The 21,235-nt window shown below is 52.5% G+C and overlaps 2 protein-coding genes across 5 annotated transcripts in view; one reads left to right on the forward strand and one right to left on the reverse strand.

Moving 5' to 3' along the window:
- Positions 1 to 1,389: 1,389 nt before the first annotated feature.
- On the forward strand, positions 1,390 to 11,291 carry CMTM3 (CKLF like MARVEL transmembrane domain containing 3). 4 transcript variants are annotated; one of them, XM_063655250.1, is made up of 6 exons: positions 1,390 to 1,404; positions 2,239 to 2,463; positions 5,807 to 5,962; positions 6,932 to 7,027; positions 7,380 to 7,500; positions 10,151 to 11,291. In XM_063655250.1, exons 2-6 carry the CDS (start codon positions 2,317 to 2,319, stop codon positions 10,177 to 10,179), a joined length of 549 nt encoding a protein of 182 aa, XP_063511320.1. In that variant the 5' UTR covers positions 1,390 to 1,404; positions 2,239 to 2,316; the 3' UTR covers positions 10,180 to 11,291. The 4 variants fall into 4 exon arrangements, with proteins under 4 accessions (XP_063511320.1, XP_054309771.1, XP_054309774.1 ...); XM_054453796.2 differs by lacking the exon at positions 1,390 to 1,404 and adding an exon at positions 1,491 to 2,046; XM_054453799.2 differs by lacking the exon at positions 1,390 to 1,404 and adding an exon at positions 1,491 to 1,985.
- Positions 11,292 to 12,304: 1,013 nt separating this feature from the next.
- Positions 12,305 to 21,235, reverse strand: part of CMTM4 (CKLF like MARVEL transmembrane domain containing 4) — an 82,264-nt gene continuing 73,333 nt past the window's right edge. The window contains exons 3-4 of the mRNA XM_054453795.2: positions 20,912 to 21,010; positions 12,305 to 19,715 (exon numbers count right to left, since the gene is read on the reverse strand). Coding sequence (XP_054309770.1) covers positions 19,551 to 19,715; positions 20,912 to 21,010 — 264 coding nt within the window. The 3' untranslated portion in view covers positions 12,305 to 19,550. The remainder of the gene's footprint in view (positions 19,716 to 20,911; positions 21,011 to 21,235) is intronic.

Consider the following 21,235-nt stretch of genomic DNA (forward strand, 5'->3'; position numbering starts at 1 on the left):
GAGCCAATTTGCTTCTTCTTCTTCTTCTTTTTTTTTTTTTCTTTCATACAGAGTCTCACTCTGCTGCCCAGGCTGGAGTGCAGCTGGAGTGCAGTGGTGCGATCTCGGCTCACTGCAACCTCTGCCTTCTGGGTTCAAGCGATTCTCATGCCTCACCCTCCCAAGTAGCTGGGGTTACAGGCCTGTGCCACCACGCCCAGCTAATTTTTGTATTTTTAGTGGAGATGGGTTTTCGCCATGTTGGCCAAGCTGGTCTCGAACTCCTGACCTCAGGTGATCTGCCTGCCTCAGCCTCCCAAAATGCTGGAATTATAAGCATGGGCCACAGCACCCAGACCCAAGGAGCCAATTTTCCTTAGTACTTCCCATTCACTCAGTAGTGAGCACACGGGCTCAAGCCACTCCACAAGTCAGTCAATATTGCAAACCATACATAATAGTATACTTAATCCACATGTAAATGTTATAAACATTCCACAACAAACAAAGTAGCATTTAACATCAAGAGAAAAAGAGATAGGAGAAAAGGTTAAGGAACCAGTTCCAAGGTAAGGAAGAAGACAAAAGGAATCCTGGTCTGGGCTTGAGGGTCTTGCAGAGTCTTTGAGGGGCAGAGCCTTGGGAGGCAGATGCAGAGTTCTTATCATGAATGCAGCAAGATGGTTGTCAGTTAAGGCTGCTGGGCTGCAGTTTTGTAGTCACAGAGTGCTCTGGTGAGAAATGATAGAGGAACAATGTGCTTCTTTGTGTCCTTATCTGGTTGGATTCAGTCTTTATTTATTTTATTTTTTTATTTTTTGAGACGGAGTCTTGCTCTGTCGCCCAGGCTGGGGTGCAGTGGTATGATTTTGGCTCACTGCAACCTATGCCTCCAGGGTTCAAGCGATTCCTGTGCCTCAGCCTCCCGAGTAGCTGAGATTACAGGCACCGTGCCACCACGCCCAGCTAATTTTTGTATTTTTAGTAGACACGGGATTTCACTATATTGGCCAGGCTGGTCTCAAACTCACTCCTGACCTCGTGATCTGCCCACCTCAGCCTCCCAACGTGCTGGGATTACAGGCATGAGCCACAGCGCCTGACCTTCTATTTTTTATTAAACAAAACATCTTGTCCTTGTTGGCAAAGCACCCTATGAAATATAAAATGAAGTCTTTTTCTAAGATGGAGTTAGTTATGTCAAGGGTGCGCAGTACTGTGCTATAAGCTCTCCCCCGGCTGCCCAGAGAGAAAACCTAAGGGCCTCTTAAAGACACCATCACAGTAGTTCAGCGGGCAGGCAGGAATGGTTTCGGATCTAGTGGTGGTGAGAAGTGGACAGAGATCAGAGAAAGTTACAGGAGGTGAAAGTGGGAGGACCTGGGTTACAGACTGCCGGTGAAGAGGGACAAGGACAACCCGCAGGTCTCCGCTAGTTGGGTGGAAGGAAAGGAGGGGGCAGTGCCCTTCGCAGAGGCACAGGAAGCTGGGTCTTGATCACGCTGAACTCCAGACGCTCTCTAGATGTGCACGCATGAGCGTGTGGAGTGTGTGTGTGTGTGTGTGTGTGTGAGAGAGAGAGAGAGAGAGAGATGTGTTGGGGTGGGGGGACTGCAGGTCAGGAAGTCCTGCAGATGTGCGTGCCTGTGTGTGTTTGCGCGCGCGTGTGTGCGTGTCTGTGTGTGTGCCTGGAGCTGCGCTTGCAGGTCTGAGAGTCCTCTGAGAATGGGTTGGGGGAGGCGGGTGCAGGACCGAGGCCTAGAACAGCCAACAAAGAGGCCCTGGAGGAGGGTGGGGCTGGCCGGGGACAGGAGGGGTGGCCAAGAAAGTCGCAAGAAAACTCCGGACCCCAAGAAGGAGAGAGGGCATGGGTTGCGGAGCCGACATCACGGCCGGGGTCTTTGCTGTCGAGACGCCTGGGTTCCCGGATCCCAGAAACGCGCACGGGCAGGAAGTTAGACCGGAGACAGCGAGTATAGACAGCCCTTCTCGATAGGGGCAGACGGGTGGGAGCTCCGAAGGGGTGCCGGGGCGGTGATCGGGAGGTCTCCAGCGGCCCGAACCAGGGTGAGAAAGAAGGTGGAATCTGCAGAGGCCCCAGGCCGGGGCGCGGGCGGGTCGGGCCCAGCATCCCCCGCAGCCGGGGTCCGAGGGGGAGGGGCGGGCTGGAGGAGCGGGTGGGGGCGGGGCGAGGCGGGGCGGGGCGGCGGGGGATGCGCCCCTGCGCGAGCGAGTGTCGCCTGCCCTCCTTCCGCACAGCCCGGGTTTCCGCTTCCCTCCGGGCGCGAGAAGAGGGGAGCCAGGCAGAGCCCCGGCCCTACCGCCGCCGCCGCCGCCATGTGGCCCCCAGACCCCGACCCCGACCCGGACCCCGAGCCCACCGGCGGCTCCCGTCCCGGCCCCGCGGTCCCCGGGCTCCGCGCCCTGCTGCCGGCGCGGGCTTTCCTCTGCTCTCTCAAAGGCCGCCTCCTGCTGGCCGAGTCGGTGAGTGCGGCGGGACCCTCGGCCACCCCGCTGGGACTGCGCAGCTTCTTTCGGAGGAGGACGTCAGGGCGCGGGTGGGGTCCGGGGGCGGCCGCCGTGCTCCGATCCCCCCTCTCCGCGCCGCCTTGGCCGACTTTTCTCGGGCGCCTGGCGAAGTTGGGTCGAGGTCCCCAAACTTTGGGCGGCGGGGCGGGGCCCGAGCCCAGGCCATCCGCGGTACTGTCCCCGCGAGTCCAGAGCTGGGGGCCGTGGGAAGCGGGTGGGGCCCGGGGATGTGGGTCCTGCTGTGGGGCCCCCAGGCGCCCCCGCTCTCTCTGGGCCCCGGGGACTCGGGCAACTCGGACCTCCGGGACTCCCGGGCCGCGGCGGGGTCCGCTTTCCTGCGCGCGAGTAGGGCGGGCCGGGGCCGAGCGGGTGGGGGGCCGTGCGGAGCGGGAGGGACCCCCTCCACCCTCGGGACTGGGTGAGGCGGCCCCGCGGTGACTTCATCGCCCTCCTCCCCTCCGCGGCCGGGCTCCTTCCTACTCCGCGCTCGCCCCCACCCCGGCTGGTGGGGCTTCTTTGTCCTCTGGACACCGGAGGCGCCCGCACTGTCCGCCGTGGGGTAGGGGTGGCGCTGGGCCGCCGGGGATGGGGAGGGAGAGGCCGGGCGGGAGGCAGGGGGAGGCGGGAGGAGAGAGCGGCGCACGGCGGCGGCCACTTGTTGCTTAGATCCCAGCGACTTGGCGCTTCCTGCCCTTGTCCCCACTTCACAGATGAGAGCGCTCAGGCGCCTGATTTGACAGGTGGCTCAACTGAGGGGCCCAGTGAGAGCGGCCAGGAGGGTGGGGGCAGGAGGAAGGGGGATTCTGCTCCGGGACCTCTCCCTGGTCGCTCAGGGCAGAGGGCAGAAGGTGGTCCTGCAGCCTCTCCCACGGTCAGCCCAGAGGCCACCTGCCCAACGCCCAAGTCAGACACCAAGGCCACACTCCGAGCCCACACTCCCAGCCCCACCCTGGAGACCGCTGGGAGCCACTTGAGGGGAGAAGCCTCGAATCCACCATCCCCAGCGTGGCTTGAACCCACCCCATCCCCACCCAGGACCACCTCATAGTGGGGAGGCATATGTCCAGCAGGAGCATAGAGGCCACCCTGGACCCAGCAGATGTCAGGAATCCAGGTCAGGGAAGATAAGGAAGGGTGAACGGTCAGCACTCAGGGTTCACAGGAGCCGCTGAGGGCACTCCTGCCTCCCTAGTCCCCTCACTCCCACCCCCAGGCCAAGCAAGTGCAGAAGCTGAGATGGACAGAAACAGAGAGAGGAAGTGGTCCCAGAAATCGCGGGATGAGAAAACAGGAATTGAGAGAGGAATCCCCAGAATTAGGCTTTGGGGCACAGGCATAGGAGACAGGAAGGGGAGGGCCAGGACTGGGTCAGTCCCATGGAAGGCCTTCCTGGGAGGCCCCAGCAGCCTCCCAGCCCCTCTCTATGCCTTAGTCTATCTTTCCAAAGGGGGCTCAGCTGCACCCAAGGCCATGTGCAGAGCAAATGGGGGTGCTCTGGGGACCCCCTGGGATCCCTGCAGTTCATTTGTCTGAAGCAGCCACAGTGCTTCCTGTGGGGCATCTGAGTGTCCCCATGGGGCTTCCCGCACCCACTAGAAGCTACTCAGCCATAGACATGTTCAAACGAAGCCACAGTGACAGAAACCAGGGACAGATGGCCTCCCCAGCACCCACAGGGCCAAGTTGCTTAAGAACTCTATCTGGGCTGGGCGTGGTGGCTCACACCTATAATCCCAGCACTTTAGGAGGCCGAGGTGGGTGGATCACCTGAGGTCAGGAATTCGAGACCAGCCTGGCCAGCATGGCGAAACCCTGTCTCTACTAAAAATACAAAAATTAGCTGGGTGTGGTGGCGGGCGCCTGTAATCCCAGCTACTCAGGAAGGCTGAGGCAGGAGAATCACTTGAACCCGGGAGGTGGAGGTTGCAGTGAACTGAGATCATGCCACTGCACTCCAGCCTGGGGGACAGAGCAAGACTCCATCTCGGGGGCGGAGCTAAGATAACTCTATCTGGGGGGTCAGCCAGCCCTGGGTTCAAATTCTAGCAGCCTCTGATTAGCCATGTGACAGTCTTCTCATCTGTAAAGTGGGGCTGTGCTCATGGGTGGATGTGAGGGTCAGAGGAGACGCCCGTGAGCCTCAGGGTACCAGGCACTGTGGAGCCCCAGGCTAGCCAACAGGTCACCTTGGCCTGCTCTGCAGCGCACCTGGGCTGTAGGAATGCCCAGGGCTCGACATCCTCCTGCATCAGCTCTTCCCACCTACAGAGTTGTGGGCAAGATCACAGTGAACATTTTGATTCTTGTAGTTCAAGTACAGCTGGCCCCACCTTTCACAGCTGGCCATGTATGAATAAGGCAGCAGGGCCTGAGGTGTCAGTGCCAACACACCCTCTGTTAGATGTTCCTTTCTTATTATTATGAAAATTTGCAAATACATTAAAACTCTGAAAGATTCGTTTGCTTTATCTGTCCATCAATCCATTTTATCTTATAACACAAAATAAATTGCAGACATCAGGACATTTCACCTCTGAACACTTCAGGACACATATCATTAAGGTTCAAGATTTGTTTTTTCTTTTCAAGGTGAAATTTACATTCAGTGACGAGCGCACGTCTTTGGTGTTGGGTGTTACTTTTTGGAAACTGGTTCCTGCCTCGCTTTGATTTCCCTCTGCAGGGCACTGAGTGGAGTGGATGTGCTTGGGAGGCTGGGGCTTTCTGACTAGGTCCTGGCAGGGAGCTGGGGTGGGGTGAGGTGAGGACTCAGGGTCATGCCCAGGACTGGGAGGCAGCATAGGTGTGGGCCTGGGCCATGCTGGGTTTTTTTTTTGTAGGGGCGGGTGCGGACAGGGTCTCTGTCTCTCACCCAGGATGGAGTGCAGTAGCCTGATCACAGCTCACTGCAGCCTTGACCTCCCTGGGCTCAGGTGATCCTCCCACCTCAGCCTCCCGAGTAGCTGGGATTTCAGGCACACACTACCACCATGCCCAGCTAATTTTTGTATATTTTGCCGAGATGAGGTTTTGCCATGTTGCCCAAGCTGGGGTCAAATTTCTGGGCTCAAGCAATCCACCTGCCTCGGCCTCTCAAAGTGCTGGGATTACAGGTGTGAGCCACTGTGCTTGGCCTGGGATTCTAATCTGGCTCTGCCACTTCCCAGCTGCGGGACTGTGAGCAGTTGGCTTCCCCTGCTGGAGCCTCCTCTATCCTGACCACAGGGCCTGGCTCAGAGGAGCACTGGACAAGGAGCATGAAAAGGCTCCGACTTCACCTCAAACTCCTTCCCCGCAGGGTCTCTCATTCATCACTTTTATCTGCTATGTGGCGTCCTCAGCATCTGCCTTCCTCACAGCGCCTCTGCTGGAGTTCCTGCTGGCCTTGTACTTCCTCTTTGCTGATGCCATGCAGCTGAATGACAAGTGGCAGGGCTTGTGCTGGCCCATGATGGTGAGCACAGGGGCCCCAGGAGAGAGGGGTGTCCTGCACAAAGCGGCCAGATGAGGAGTCCAGAGTCGTGCACTTGGGCCCTTATCCTTTCTCTAGTGTGCTGGAGTTTGCAGTTGGTTAGAACTGATTGGAGAGACCCAGCTTCAGATCATCCCAGCTCCACTACTCAGCAGCCCTGTGACCTAAAGTGGGCTGTGGTGCCTCTAGAGCAGGTCTGTGAGGCAGGGAACCCGGATAGGGTCTCTGGCCACCAGGTGGCGCCGGTGCTCCCCACTGGGCGTACAGGAATGAGCTGCCGCCACAGGAATTCAAGCCATTTCCACGTGGGCAGGACAGGTTAACTGAGGACTTGCAGGGCTTACCCAGACCTCAGCCATCAGCAACCCTGACCTCGTTTTATCACCTGTGAGGGCCCAGACCCCAGTGGACTTCGCTGAATGAAATGTGTCCTAGAGAAAGGGCAGCAAAGGCTCGACTTGAACCCTTGTCTCTTGACTTCATATCCATCATCTGCTGCCTCAGGAGGGCTGCACCCTCTGTGTCCCCATCTTAGGGACGGGTAAGCAGAAACTGTGATCCATAAATGGATCGGCCACAAGAGTGTGGCAAAGCCGAGGCCCAGAGCCAGATCTCCCCACTGGAGAGCGGGAAGGGAGCAGGTGGGGGTGTTTCCAACTTCTGCTTCCACCGTGTCGCAGGGCAGGCTGCAGCCTGATCCACACAGTTTTTTGTCCAGAGCTTAGGACAGCAGCCCCGCTGGACCCAGGATAGGGCAGTGTCAGCTGCTGGCAGGGCAGCAGAGGCACCTAGGGGGTGGGACAAGGGCCTAGGCATGTGGGTGGGGCCAGGACGGGGTAGGAGCCCTCAGGTGCTAGGCCTGGGGCTGGGAACACGACCAGGCTGCCAGCCCTCCTCCCCATGCTGTGCTCAGCTCCAGGGGCTCAGGGCAGCATGCCCCTCTCTCCCCAGGACTTCCTGCGCTGTGTCACCGCGGCCCTCATCTACTTTGCCATCTCCATCACGGCCGTCGCCAAGTACTCGGATGGGGCTTCCAAAGCCGCTGGGGTGAGCAGCCGCCCCACCCCTCTGGAAACTGCAGATGCCCCTCTAGCCCCTCATTTAGAGTGGGACCTGGGGCAGAGCCTTTCCCTGCTGGGGCCCCCCTGGGGTCTCATGTGGGTCCCGATGATGATTCCAAAGTCCTCTCGTTAGAGATTGACTCTACTCAGAGTTTTGAAAGGCTGTTTGTCAAACCAAGTTCACAGCTCATTTTCCCACTTCCGTTACTCAAAGGGGTCTGTGCCTGTCACTCAGGCTGTTTGTCCAAGCAGATCTGAAATGGGCTGCGAGGCTGGGGCAGCAGCCTCCCGGAGCAGGGAGTCAGCCCTGTGATGCATCCCATCCACTCTGTCCACAGGTGTTTGGCTTCTTTGCTACCATTGTGTTTGCAATTGATTTCTACCTGATCTTTAACGACGTGGCCAAATTCCTCAAACAAGGGGACTCTGCAGATGAGACCACAGCCCACAAGACAGAAGGTGAGCGGCCGCCCTGATCACCCCAGCAGTGCTGCAACAGGGGCCTGCCCTCCCTTGGGGATGGCCAGCTAGTTTGAGGCTGGGGTGGGATCATTTCCTCTCTCCCCATGGCAAGAAGTGTTTTCAAAGCCCATTCTCACCTACCCTCATGCAGCACTGATCCAAAGCCAGTCCCATTCCCCTCGTGCACCCTCACCCCAGCCTTTCTAGGAGGGGCAAGCAGTGGGCATGGCTGAGCCTCGGGCCAGGCCGGCAAGTCTCCCTGGACGACCCCCCTGGGCAGCCAGTCACTCTCAGGCACCTGTCCACCTGGGATCCAGAGTGGCCACCCCCCAAACCCAGCCCCTCTGCTGTCTTACCCATCCCGGCCTGTCCTGCGGAGCTCAGAGCCCAGAAAGGAGTCAGACCCAGAAACCGTGGCAAGGGACACATGATGTGTCCTGTACCAGGGGAGGGGCCAGATGGGGCAGCAATGACAACAGTAAAACAGGAGCCGATAGAGGGAGGGATACAGTAGTTGAAAGCAGGCCCACGCTGAGTGTCAGCTGGCCCGAGGCTCTGGAGGGGATGCTAGAGCTGGGTCCTGACGGATGGCAGTAGAGAAGTGTGCAGGCAGAAGAGACCAGGCCGGTGTAGGGAAGAAGGCTGAGAGCAGAGACAGCAGGCGCTTCTGCCTGGGGAGATGCTTCTCTGGACCAGGCGGATGTGCCCGTGCTGGCAGTGCCTGTGGCTGGACAGGTAGACAAGGGCAGTTCTGGAACGGCCTGCAGGCCCCACCCCGTGGTTGGGATCTTCCCTAGGCAGGACCACAGTAGGTTAGGCTTAAGAGCCACTGGTTTCCTAACAGCCAGGTGCTGGGGCCATGGGGATTTGTGAATCCCAGAAACCGTCCTTCTGCTGAAAATGAGTGCCACTCATCCCATCCCATCCCTTGGCAAATATTAGGTTAGAGCTCCCAGGCGGTTTCCTCAGGCTCTGCAACCTGCTCCCAGTTGCCTGCAGCAAGTGATCCCAGACAACCAGCCCAGGGAACAATTAGTAAACGTCAGTGGAAACTTGGGTGGGTTTTTTTTTGTCTTTTGTTTTTTTGTTTTACTATTTGGAGAGTTTCACATATGTAACAATTATTTTGCTGTAAAATTATTCTTGACTTATATGTTAGAATTGAATATAGCGGCCAGGCACAGTGGCTCATGCCTGTAATCTCAGCACTTTGGGAGGCCGAGATGGGTGGATCACTTGAGGTCAGGAGTTTGAGACCAGCCTGGCCAACATGGTGAAACCCCATCTCTACTAAAAATACAAAAATCAGCCAGGCATGGTGGTGCCCGCCTGTAATCCCAGCTACTTGGGAGGCTGAGGCAGGAGAATCACCTACGGGAGGCAGAGGTTGCAGTGACCTCAGATCACGACACTGCACTCCAGCCTGGGCGACAGAGAGAAACTCCACCTCGGGGGGAAAAAAATTGAATATAGCAAAACCCACAAAATCTGAGGAGTGCAGCCCAGAAACAGGAGTGAGGGACAGAGCTGGGGTTTAGGGACTAGGCTGCCCACACCCCAGCCCTGAGCCCGGCCATGAGCCAGCGACAGCTCATGGGGACTGACTGGGGTTCTGAGAGACAGAGGCTGGCCAGGGAGGGGATGAGCATCAGGAAGTAGCAACCAGCACTGGGGTGGGGTGGGGGGTTAGTGACTCTGGTGCTTTTCCTTCTGGGGTGGAGGTTCCAGAAGGCTCTACAGAGCTCCGAGACAGAATTGGGATTTCAGGAACCCTCGAGGTACACCTCATGGCAGGCCCTTACCATTATAAAGTTGTTTCTGATTACAATATTAAACAAGGATTGGGGGAGGGGGATTGAAGATATAAAATGGCTAAAAAGAGGCTTGCTGATTTTCTAGTATATTTTAGTTTGGAGGACAAGAAAATAGCTGTCCTCACCTTGTCCTGCTGAACCTGGGGGTGGGGGTAGAGCTGGGATGGAGAGGTACAGCCCTGACCCACCCAGCTGAGAACAGCCCAGGGAGACTCCGGAGGGGCTGGGCCTGAGGAAGGGGCACCTGGGCTTCAGTCTTAGGGTGGAAACACCCCCACCTGCACCTGCACCCACACCCTGGAGGTGCAAGTGGCTTCTGCGGCTGGGTGCAGTGGCTCACGCCTGTTACCCCAGCATTTTGGGAGGCTGAGGTAGGTAGATCACCTGAGGTCAGGAGTTCAAGACCAGCCTGGTGAAAATCCATCTCTACTAAAAGTACAAAAATTAGCCAGGTGTTGTGGCACACGCTTATAATCCCAGCTACTCGGGAGGCTGAGGCAGGAGAATCACTTGAACTTGGGAGGGCGGAAGTTGCAGTGAGTCGAGATCCCGCCATTGCACTCCAGCCTGGGTGATGAGCAAGACTCTGTCTCAAAAACAAAAAACAACAACAACAACAACAAAAGAGAGAGAGAGAAAGTGGCTGCTGCCTATGGAGGGCCTCAGGCCCGCGGCCCGCCCTGATGCCAGCCATCACTGGGAATGGTAGAGTCAGCTGCGGGAGGCCTGCACCCAGGCTCCTGCCAGCAACCCAGCTGTGCTTCCCCAGAGACCGTTCCCAGGCACCGCTGCCCTGAGCCTCCTGCCAAGCATCTTCTCTGCTTTCCTTTCAGAAGAGAATTCCGACTCGGACTCTGACTGAAGGCCTGGGTGGGTGCCTTGGCAACCTGAGCCACACAGGCCTCCACCCCTGCGCCTCACAGGGGACGCTGGCGTTGGAGGGGAGGCCTGGACTTCTGAGTTGCAGAGGGGGCTGCGGACATAGCAGGCCCCCTACAGCCTCAGGTTCTGCCTGAGCCCAGCCTACCAGGCTTGCCCCTCAGCTCAGCACTGTTGACCACGCTGCGTATGAGGGCATCTTGGGTATCCCACCCCTTCTCCCCATTTCTGTCCCACAGGCCTTCAGCCCTTTAACCTCTCTGCCAAAAACCAGCACAAGGAGACAAAGCAGAGCCTTGTCTGTATCTGGGCAGCAGGTGTTCCATGCTGCTAGGTGGCGGGGGTCGGGGGTCTTCTGTTTCACTAACAGGAACAAAGACAGAAACCGTGACAGGGCTGCCCCGCCAGGCCCCGGTGGGTTTGTCTGCACTTGGTGCTCCTGCCCCCACCAGGCACTTTGGTGACAATGACCCTTCCAAGAATCTTTGGTTCAAGGAGCACCAGTTCCCTCTTCATTCTTGAAGCAGGGAGAAATTGACCTTTGCCTCGTCGCCCAGGAAGTGGGGCTCGGCACCCATAACTGACACCTCCCACCCGTGGAAACCATGTCTTCTGGGGGTGAGATGACCATTCTGGGTCTAAGACGGTTTCAAAGAAGAGCTCATAGACTGACTGGTCCAGATGACAGAGGGTACAACAGTGGCATCACAGTGACAGTGTCATGGGGAGCTGGGCAGGCCCAGCCAAACCCTCCTTCTTCCTAGAGCCCAGCCAGCAGGCAGGAGTTCCCGGACCCTCAGGACAGTGAACTTCCAGACCCCAGGGCAGGTCTATGGGCCACTGCGGGAGATGAGACCAGCCTTCTGTGTTCACCTAACGATTTATACTGTGTATCTGTCTGTGATGGAATTTTGTAACTTTTTATATTTTTTTTTATGCAAAAGCAGCTTCTTAACAGATGACATTTTCTGTGACTCTAGGCCTCACAAAAGAGCCAGAGTTCTGGACCCACGTTTGGAGCATTTGTAGCCTTATTCTCTTGCATGTGAATCTCTTACCCTGAAAAAAAAGCCATAATGAATTAAGCCAGACTGACCACTTGCTTGGAGTGTGTGTTTGAAAAAACCAGAGCAATACTGTTGGGTATTGTGTCAGGCCTCAGTACAAACTGGTAATGCCAATGTGGATCCTGACAGCTTTCAGTTTTAGCAAAAATACACATGAAATCTGACTACCATTTAATCCTTTATTTCAGTGGTCCCTAACCTTTTTGGCGCCAGGGACCAGTTTCGTGGAAGACAGTTTTTCCATGGACTGGGTGTTGGGGGGTGGGGGTTGGGGTGAGGGTGGGAGGGGATGGTTTCAGGATGAAACTGTTCTATCTCAGATCATCAGGCATTAGATTCTCATAGGGAGCACACAACCTAGATCCGTAGCATGCACAGTTTACAATAGGATTCGCGTTCCTATGAGAACCTAATCCCACTGCCAATCTGACAGGAGGCGGAGCTCAGGCGGTAATGCCGTTGCTTGCCACCCACCTCCTGCTGTGCGGCCTGGCTCCTAACAGGTCCCATGGTACCAGTCCACTGCCCAGGGGTTGGGGACCCCTGCTCTAGTTCTCACACTACCCTGTTTTACAAACAAACAAACGGAGACAAAGGTCGGGTAACTGGCCCAGGGCCCTCTCACTTACACATCAGGATAGTGTCTCACGGCAGCCTCAGGCAGCCGGAACCCTGGGGCTCTCCTGGTTTGGAAGCTGGTTGCATAACAGCCCAGAGAACTGCAGCCCTGGAGGACCCGGGTCCACATTCTTATCCAGGCTGATGGGAAAAGACAAGACATTCCGCCCAAACTGTCACACACCACATGTGCTGAAAATGGGTAAGAAAGCTGGGTGTGCAGGAGTGGAGAGGCCCCTGGTGGAATTTACATTCCACCTTGTAAGCCCTGGCAAAGCGGCAAAGTTGGTGTCACAGAGGCCTTGTTCCACCCCGAGGATCGTGGCTCTGTCCAACCTCCACACAGCAGCCCTATTTCAGGAACTGGATCCGCAACCTTTAAGGGGCAGAGGAGGCCAGTCAGAGTGAGGAGAGACAACGACATCCTTACACGTCCATTTATTAAACAAGAGTTCCTTCATGACAATTTAATACAATAGTTATTAACGATTAGTGTTGAGAAAATTATTTCCCTCTACATACAAAAATACAGATTTGAACACTATGAAAAAGATCAAGACAAGTACCATGAAAAATTGGTCCTTCAAATGAAAGGGGGAAAATCGAGGGCAATGTGAGGCTTTGCCTGCTGTCGGGGACAAATCAATAGCAGCAAAGCTTTGGGGCCCCAACCCACTCCAGACATACAGACTTGAACCCAAAAGCCAGACCAGCCAGGGGGCGCCCACCCAAGGCTTCCACGTCAGCTGAAAAACCAAACACATAAACCTGTTTGCCCAACGGGCATCGCCTCAGAAAGCCCACAGTTGTGTCTTTAAACTGCTGAAATGAAAGAAACTTGACAAGTAAAATGTGATAGTTGTTAACATTGCCCCCCAAAAGTGCCGCCAGGTGAGGTACCACGGAGAAATCATATTGGAAAGTTACTACTTAGCCATCTGACTTGACTTCCTTGGTCATCAAATAATTACATATTCTGACCCTTCAGAAGGACACCAAAAGCTACAATTTTATGTTTCAATCCATCTGTACCTTCATTTGCAATGGCTCAGCTAGTTTACTCAAGGGTTTTGGGACCAGACATAACTCACGTCCTGCAGGAAGGAGAGGCAAAAGGAGCCGGTGAAGAGTATGTGTCTGTGTCTTGGTGTCATCTAGCTCCTCACAGCAAACAGCCTGTTTTGTTCAGGCCTGAAGCCTGGAAAAGGCCGCTGAGCCTAGCCAGAGCATCCACAATGAACCAATCTGAGATCCCAGTGGAAGGTGAGAGCCCCGGAGCCGGCTGAGGTCCCCCGGGAAGCTTCCCACTCTGCAGCGGCAGGAAGGCCGTGCCTCTGCAGGACGCCCGCACTGATTCTGGAAGGGGCCCGGGCCAGAGAATACGCTTGGGCTCAGTTCACCAGCCCAAACCACAGGGGAAGGAGCCGGACACCGGCCTCTCACCATTTTACACCCAAAGACAGGAGGTCAGGGCTCTGATGCTACTCTTTTGTTTGTAAAATATGGAAACACTTTCTTTGTACTGTTTGAGGTGAGCAGTGGCTCCAAACTGAGCAAGTGGTTAAAAAATGCCAAATGCAATTATACTGACTTACAATTATTTCACAGAAATATACTCTTACTCTCAGACTATTTAAATAAGCAGGAACAAGATGTGGGAGAAGCAGCAGCAGAGAGGAAAGAGGAATAGCCAGGGAATTTTTTTGTTTTTTTTCTTCTTTAAAATACATACGAAGTGTAAAGAGAAAATGGCCAAAACCTCAAAACTACCATTGTTGAAAATAATATTAAAAGGACACAATCTAAAATCATGCTACAAAAATAGTGTTATCTTGTTTAACTAAATGTACATCTTTTTTTCCAATTCCACGATTGACGAGTGCTTATGCGACGCATGGAAGGCACCAGAGGTGAAGTGATTATTTGCCTTAAAATATACAAAGAATTGCCTACTTTGAAAAAAAATAGTCATACCTGTAAATAAATAGTTTAGTGTTTCTGCCATGGGTTCCTGAACCCCTACAAATTTCAACATATACAAATAGTTTCAATTCCTACCATTTCTCTTAGAGGGAACCACGTCAAATGAAATCAAGTTAGGAAAAGCACTGATTTTATCCAAGTAGGTCAATTTGAGGCAAGATTCAAAAACTCATTTTAAAATGGGTTACAGAGTGAAAGAGTTGGGAACAGGCAGCCCCCTTTGGGCCTGGGCCAGCCTACGAGTCCATCCCAGGTGTCCTGCCCTCACATCTGCCAGCCCTCGGGCCAGCCAGGTCGCCCTTCAAACCCTGAGTATTTGCCTTCCTCACTTCTGCAAAGAGGGGAACAGAGTCTTGAAACTTGCAAAATCGATTCTGGAAAAAGGAGGCAAGCAAAGCAGGGCCTGTGGGGGGAAGCAGCGTGAGTCAGGCCTCACCCTGGTGCAAGGGCACCAGCAGGTCTCCCTCCTCTCCCCTCATCTCCTCACCATCCCTACGCGCGTCATCCTAAGGCAACTCAGACGTGATAGTTTTAGACTATGATCAAATCTCACACAAACCATTATCAGAATCTTGTTTCACACCATCTCTTTTCAGGCAGTTACGAAAAGAAACTCTGACCTGGCCCTAAATCCCATCAGCAAAGCTGATTAAGGTGGTCTGAGATATGTTCTTACTCCTAAACTCAAACTTTAAAAGTTCCAATAGCTCCCTGGGGTCCAAGCCAAAGGCTCCCTGGCCTTTGTGTATTATGCATCCCAAAGAAAACACGCCACCCCAGGTGTCTAGATAGCAAGTCACCTGAATTAAAGCCTCAGCATAAAAAAACAAACATAGACAACAAACTTACCCTATGAAATAGATACACCATTCAAGGACCCATCATCTGAACTTTTCTAGGCAAGTTGCCAGTGATTCAAACTCAGCAGGTTTGTGGGTGATTTTTTCCTTACTGTTACGTTTGTGGAGTAGGAAAAACTAGAAAGGAAAAAAAAATCCCAAAGGTTGAAAAACTGTAAAACTGCATCCAAATGGAAAAAGAATATATTCCAGACAAAAGAAGGGAAAATACAATAGGACCCACTCCGCTTCAAGCTGAAGAGTGTACAAATGCTACTCACTTGCATGAAGAAGAATTAAACAGAACATTCACTTTCAGAAGAAAATTTTTCTAGACCTAACAGATATTGACGGTATTTTCTCTCACAGTTTCTAAATGAAAGAAACATAAAAGGTCAAATATTTTAAATTACTTTCTCAACCAGACAGTTCTTGTGACTTGAATGATATCTGCTGAGAAGAGAAGAAACACAAGATTCTATAAAGCGCCAGGGAAGTTTACAAAGCTGAAAGCTGAGGGTGTCAGGCCTGTGTCCTGTCTGAGATGGCAGCCAAGCCAGCTTCAGAGTCACCTGCTGGACCCACATGTTCCTGAGCCAGATGCCAGGAGCTCACCCACAGCACAGGGAAGACCTGTCCCCAGCATCCCACTCTTGCCCTCAAGCTGACTGTGGAACGTGAGACAGCTTTCAAAGACAAGAGGACAGGAAGGCAGTTAACAAAGTACATGTTTCCAAGACAGCCTGAGCTGTCTAGTGATGATAGCAGACAGGTGGGGTGTTCCAGGCCACTGCTTCCTCCCTCATCTCCCAGACCTGGCCGTGTGTGGACCTCACCAGCCTACCAAGCTGTTGGGCCTGGACATGGGTGCTGATCAAATAAGACAAACCTGGAAAAAACCCTGGATTCTGCAACTTCACTAGGAAATAACAAGGCACCTAGAGACTTCACAAGCTAATGGCGGTCTCTGGAGCAGGAAGCAACTTGTTATTCTGCTCAAGAGAATCCACCAGCAGCTCTTGGCCTAGAAACTTTTTTCCCCTTTCTGATACCTGTTTAACGTCATTATTTCTCTGTAAACAAGATCTGGAGAAGATGACAGTCAGGCAGTGGCACAAAGACTTCATGATTGTTTTGTTTTGAACACAGATGAGACAATAGGAACCCTTAAATCATCACTGCCTTGCAGAATCACTAAATTGTTCAGGTGTCTCCATGCTCTATTCATCTCCTAGGTGCTAAGACCAACCCACAGAAAATCTGGCATAGAAAGGGATTAGACCTCAGTCCACCTCTCAGAGCACATGGATAGGTGACGGGTTTCTCATGTGAATCTACAAGAAAAGGTACGCCTGGGCCACACGCAGGACATGACACCCACTAGGGTTGTTCAGGGCTCATTCACTGCAAGCAAGAATTCACGTACATGAGTGCACAAAGGTGTTGGAGCTTGGTCTCCTCAGGCTTAACTCAAGGCTGACTTACTAGGACAGCTTCCAAGAACCACAGATGTAACTGCAAACTTGAAGAGAGCCAAAATGTTTTCAACTGAGTCACAAAGCTGTCCCAGAAGCACCCGACATAGGGTGGAGGTCAGACACATCCCCTGGCTGCCCACAGGCGTGAGCCTTCCTGCCAGGGGACAGTAACAGGGCCCAAAGGGCTGGGGGTGCCGCCGGCTTCCCAGGGCCAAGCCCTCAGAGCTGGGCCGGCCCTGCCCGTGCTGGCTTCAGCTCACATTGCCAAGGAAGATGTGTATTGGGGCTGTGCAGGCTGCCACATTCTTGCTTTTTCTGTAGACAAAAGTCACCTCCCTCGGATGGCTGTTTACTTCAAATCAAACTTCTCTGACGAGATTTTAATCTGTAACTGCGTCTGCTCTTCCCAGCTTTATGTGGGGCCAACAAGTATCTCCAGCCTTTCGTGACTGTAATCCCTCTTTAAGGCAGGGAAAACACATTTCCCTCCCATGCCTTCAGCAGTGTGAAAGAAGGATATCAAAGAGAATCAGAGTGAAAAAATACCAAATCCACCCAATCAGTGCCAAAATAAACTTTCTCTGAGGATGTCAGTGTTTGCATCCATCTAAAACCACCAGAGGTTCCACCAAATGCTTGAGGGTTTCAGCTGTACAGTGTCCAGGAAAAAATCCGAATGCACACAGCAACTGCAGTTTCTTCAAGTTTTGCTTTAAATGTGAAAACCAATATTGTCCCACCAGAACACTGAGAAAAACTAAGGTCGCTCAGCCTTCAAATGCCCCAAACCAAACTGATATTGGTCCCTATTGAAACTATTAAATGCAAAAACGCTTCCTCCAATTTGCCAAGAGGTCATTTTAAGGCCCCCAGATATAGATTGTCTTCTGTTTGCATAGAGGCAATATAAGAAAAATATAGGCGTCTTCACATTCACCGTGGACAACCCTATTCCCTCCAGAACTTTTGTCACCACATGGTCTATACATGATGAGATGTGCAACCACACATTACATCAACTAGAAAGTGTCCATGGCACCACTTCCGGTTCTAGTGGGAGTTAATTAAATACAAGGAGAACATTTACAAAACCACCGAGGAGCCTCATGGCACAAAGGATATTAAATAATTACAGGGACATAAATAATTCTGAAGAGTCTATCACGAAGATGCAAATTAACTCCTAAGTCACTCTCTGGCGTGTCATCCTTTTTGGTCATTCATCTGCATTTAGTTTCAGTGACTTCAGAACTATTTCTTGCAGCTGACAACATATCCTCAGGAGGCCAACCACCTGCCCCTCCTCTTTCACCAGATGATCAAGTGGTTTTACTGAAGTGACCTGGGAAAACTTGGGCAACAAGCCCACCTGAATGGCATTCTTGTTTTCAATTTCACTTCAGAGGTGGCCTTTTTTGGGGGCCAAGTAACATGATTCTCAGCAGGAGATTTCTGATAAAGCTCAGGGTGGTCCTTCCAAGTGGGCCCCATTTAATGCAAGGCTGAGCCTTTGTGGCCCTATTTTAAAAGGAACTCTCAAAGGGAGATAAGCCCAATTTTGACTTTGCAAACACACTCAACAGACCTGCCAGGCAGCACACCCAGCTGTGAGCTGGCCTGGCTGCCCTCTCTGTGGGAGCAGAGGGGAGATGAGATGTTAACAGGCTAGCAGGGTCAGCCCCTGAGGCAGACATGGTGCTCAGCCACATAGCCTGGGCCACTGCTCCGAACTCAGATCGTACTGAAGGTGTTGGTGAAGGGAGCTAACCCCAACTCCGACCCCCAGCCCAGCAGTGTTGCCTGATCAACACTGTGAGATCAGATACTGTCCTTTTCTGGGGAATGAGACGCCACATGTGCATAAGGGGACGCTTTCTTGCACAGACACCCCGCCGCCCCCTCAGAGTTATTTATTACACAGTACGCTGCTAAAGCTGTCAACATTTGTCAGCACTTGATCTTGGGGATTTCTCCACGTTACTGCAAAATCTTCCTGCCACAGTAAGTGCTTTTTGCTGAGGGCTAAACACAAAATGTTAGAGCTAAAGTGAGGTTTGTAAATATTAAAAACAGTTCAAAGAGGGAAAACCTGACAAACTAAAACAACTTTTTTCCATAAAAGATATAATTAATCTAATTTTTTTTAAAAAACTACTGCATCATGGGGACTCACTGAACTCATTCACCACACACAATAATCTTCACTTTATCAAGAATCAATCAGAAACCTTAAGTAGCTAGGATTATTCCCCCCAACAACTCCCAAGAATGATATCTATAGTTATGACACTGAGGCGCCCAAAGCGACAATTAGTGCCTTCTGAAACATGAGTGGAAGGGTGTGCTCTGGTGCAAATTCAAGTATTTTCAAATCCTAGACGAATCTGCTCAGAATCATTTCAGAACCCTTTGCAGGCATTTAGAAAATTAGCACACATCCCTAAAATAGAGGGGAATGTGTGTGCGTGTGTGTGCACACACGTGTGCATGCTGTTTTTTAACACAAACACATACCTCCCACCTGCAGTTCATGAAGCCAGCAAATGGGCAAGTGCTTTGGCTGGCGGAATAGGCTTGTTTCTTTCATGGCTTTTACCTGAGAAGGTAAAATGACTGAAAATCTGCAATTCAGCCTCAAAGTATTTAGGGTAGGCAGGAAACTAGAAAACAAGATAGTCCCCATAACAAGATGGCCCCCATATTCCTGGAGAAGAATCTGGGGTTCAGGAAGGTGATTCATTTGAGGAAGAGTCAAGTGATTTCTCAGCAGAGTAGGAAACAAAAGGTCACCCTTCCTTGAGTCAGAGGTCCCTGGGAGCTATCCTAACAGGACATCGGCTTTCCCCAGGCTTGTGGCCTTTGGGCTGGTGCTGGCTGCCTGGGGGCCCTGGCATGGAAGACGAGGAGTGGGCTGGATCCCAGCACGCAGACTCAACACTGACTTGGAGCAGGTGGTGCCTAAGGCTGCCTAAGAACCACTGCCGACTGACCATTCCAATGCTGTCCCTTCATTCCTTCATATTTCCCCCCTCTTAGCAGCCCCATTTAATCCAAAGTCTTGTTACAAATACACATGACAAGGTGGCTCAGAGTCAAAGGAAGCCTGTGCTTCAGGGCAGGTAAGACCTCAAGTGGACCTGGGCAGTGACGCCGGCTGCTCCACAGCCCCAAACGCCGAGGAACGTGGGCCTCCCAACTCCACTGCGGACCTGCCCACTGGGCCACTCGGGAAACCCTTTCCCAAAATGAACTTTTACCAAAGAGGACAAAATTCAACTGAATCACATGGAAATCTGACACGACAAGGGAAAGAAAACTTGACTGAGAGACAGGCACGAGGACGGGAGGGAGGAGGATCCAGGCAGGTCCTCACGTGTCCAGGCGCTGGATCTCAGGGCGACTGTCCACATCCCTGGACTCCGTGCGGGCTCGGATGTAGTCGTTGGTGCTCTGCTGGCGGACACTGACTCTCCATTTCTGCACTGCCAGGAATGTGTTCACTGCATATGCCGCAGTTGCCAAGAAGCCAAATATCTAAAAACACACCAGCACAGTTAGTCCTCGGGCACGTGGCCTAGCCCTTCAAGGCTTCTGTGGTGACCCAAGCCACATGCAGCCTTCCTGCTCTGCCAACTGATCATTACAACCCTGTGCCTTCATTCCTTGATCTTTTCCCCCTCTCAGCAGCCCCATTTGATCTAAAGTCTTGTTTCAAATACATATGACGGGGTGGCTCAGAGTCAAAGGGAAGCCTGTGCCTAGCCCTGCTGGATGTGTGGCTGTCACACCACGGGTAAGTCTATAGTCATGTGACACACAGAAAATCTTGCCTGACCTAAAGACAGCCTAAGGTTTCCTTTGAAGTATTTTGGACATATAAGAAAATAAGTCACAAAAGTACCTCTTTTACTGCACCTTCAGGGCCTCTGGTCCCAGATGAGAAAACACAGTGCAGACAAAATGTAACATAGACAGAAAATCAGGGTTTCGCATGTGGGTCCCAAATCAAGCCACAGGGCCAATGTTCCACATCACAGCCCCTATCCCACACCTGCCTCTCATGGGGCAGCTCCAAGTAAGCAGCTCCAGAGTGAGAAGCACAGAGTTTTAATTATTAAGACTGATAAATCGCCTGAGTGGCACCTGGGAGAGCAGCTAGTTTAATCATTTATAAACCTTTTAATCCCCCCATTACAAAAAGGATACCTGTTCCTCATAAACTGAGAACAATACAGAAATGCAGGGCATGGAGAGGGGAAGTCCTACATTATCTGGTCCCCACCTGCCGTGGCATTTCCACCTTGAAATGTCATGTGACTGCTAAATGGTGTCATGACTGCATTCAAGAACCCTCCCTTCCCCAGGCAGATAAGGCTCTTAAACAACATCACTGACAGACATCAAGGACTGTGTTGGAAACGAACCAAAGCAGGGGTTCTTGAACTTGAGAGCGCATCTGTATCATCCAGAGGGTTAATTCAAATACATTTCTGACTCAGTAGCTCTGGAGCGGAGCCTAAGGATGTCTAACAGATGCCGAGGCTGCTGTTCTGGGGCCCATACTTTGAGAACCACAGCACTGAAGGGACTGGGACCCCCACTGGCCCAGTAACATCATCTTTAGCAAAGGAAAAGCCACAGGAGGGGGAGCAGGACACATGCCAGGGACAGGGGAGCAGGTCACAGGCGGTCCCCAGATCAGCCTGCTTTAACCATTTGAGTTTGCTTACCACGGCAGCAATTTCTGCTCCGGCTCTATGGTTTAAAGCAGCCAGTACGATTGAAGCAATAAAGAAAAGGAAAGTGCTGAGTCCAGTGTTGACCAAATCCTAAAGAGAGAGACAAAATAAACCAAGTGAAAAGAACCATTCCATCTTTGCTCTAAAAGCAACTGAAGAACTTTCAAAATAAGACCCACGATACCCAACCTCCCTGGTGGCTCCATATTTCAGTCTCAATGTCACAGGGTTACTGGTCACACAAAAGAAGGCAAAGTTAACAGTTTATGACACTACTTGATAAATCACCACCACAAAATCTACATTTTCACCAAC

The sequence above is a fragment of the Pongo pygmaeus genome, chromosome 18 (assembly GCF_028885625.2).
Source record: "Pongo pygmaeus isolate AG05252 chromosome 18, NHGRI_mPonPyg2-v2.0_pri, whole genome shotgun sequence".
Classification (NCBI taxonomy): domain Eukaryota; kingdom Metazoa; phylum Chordata; class Mammalia; order Primates; family Hominidae; genus Pongo; species Pongo pygmaeus.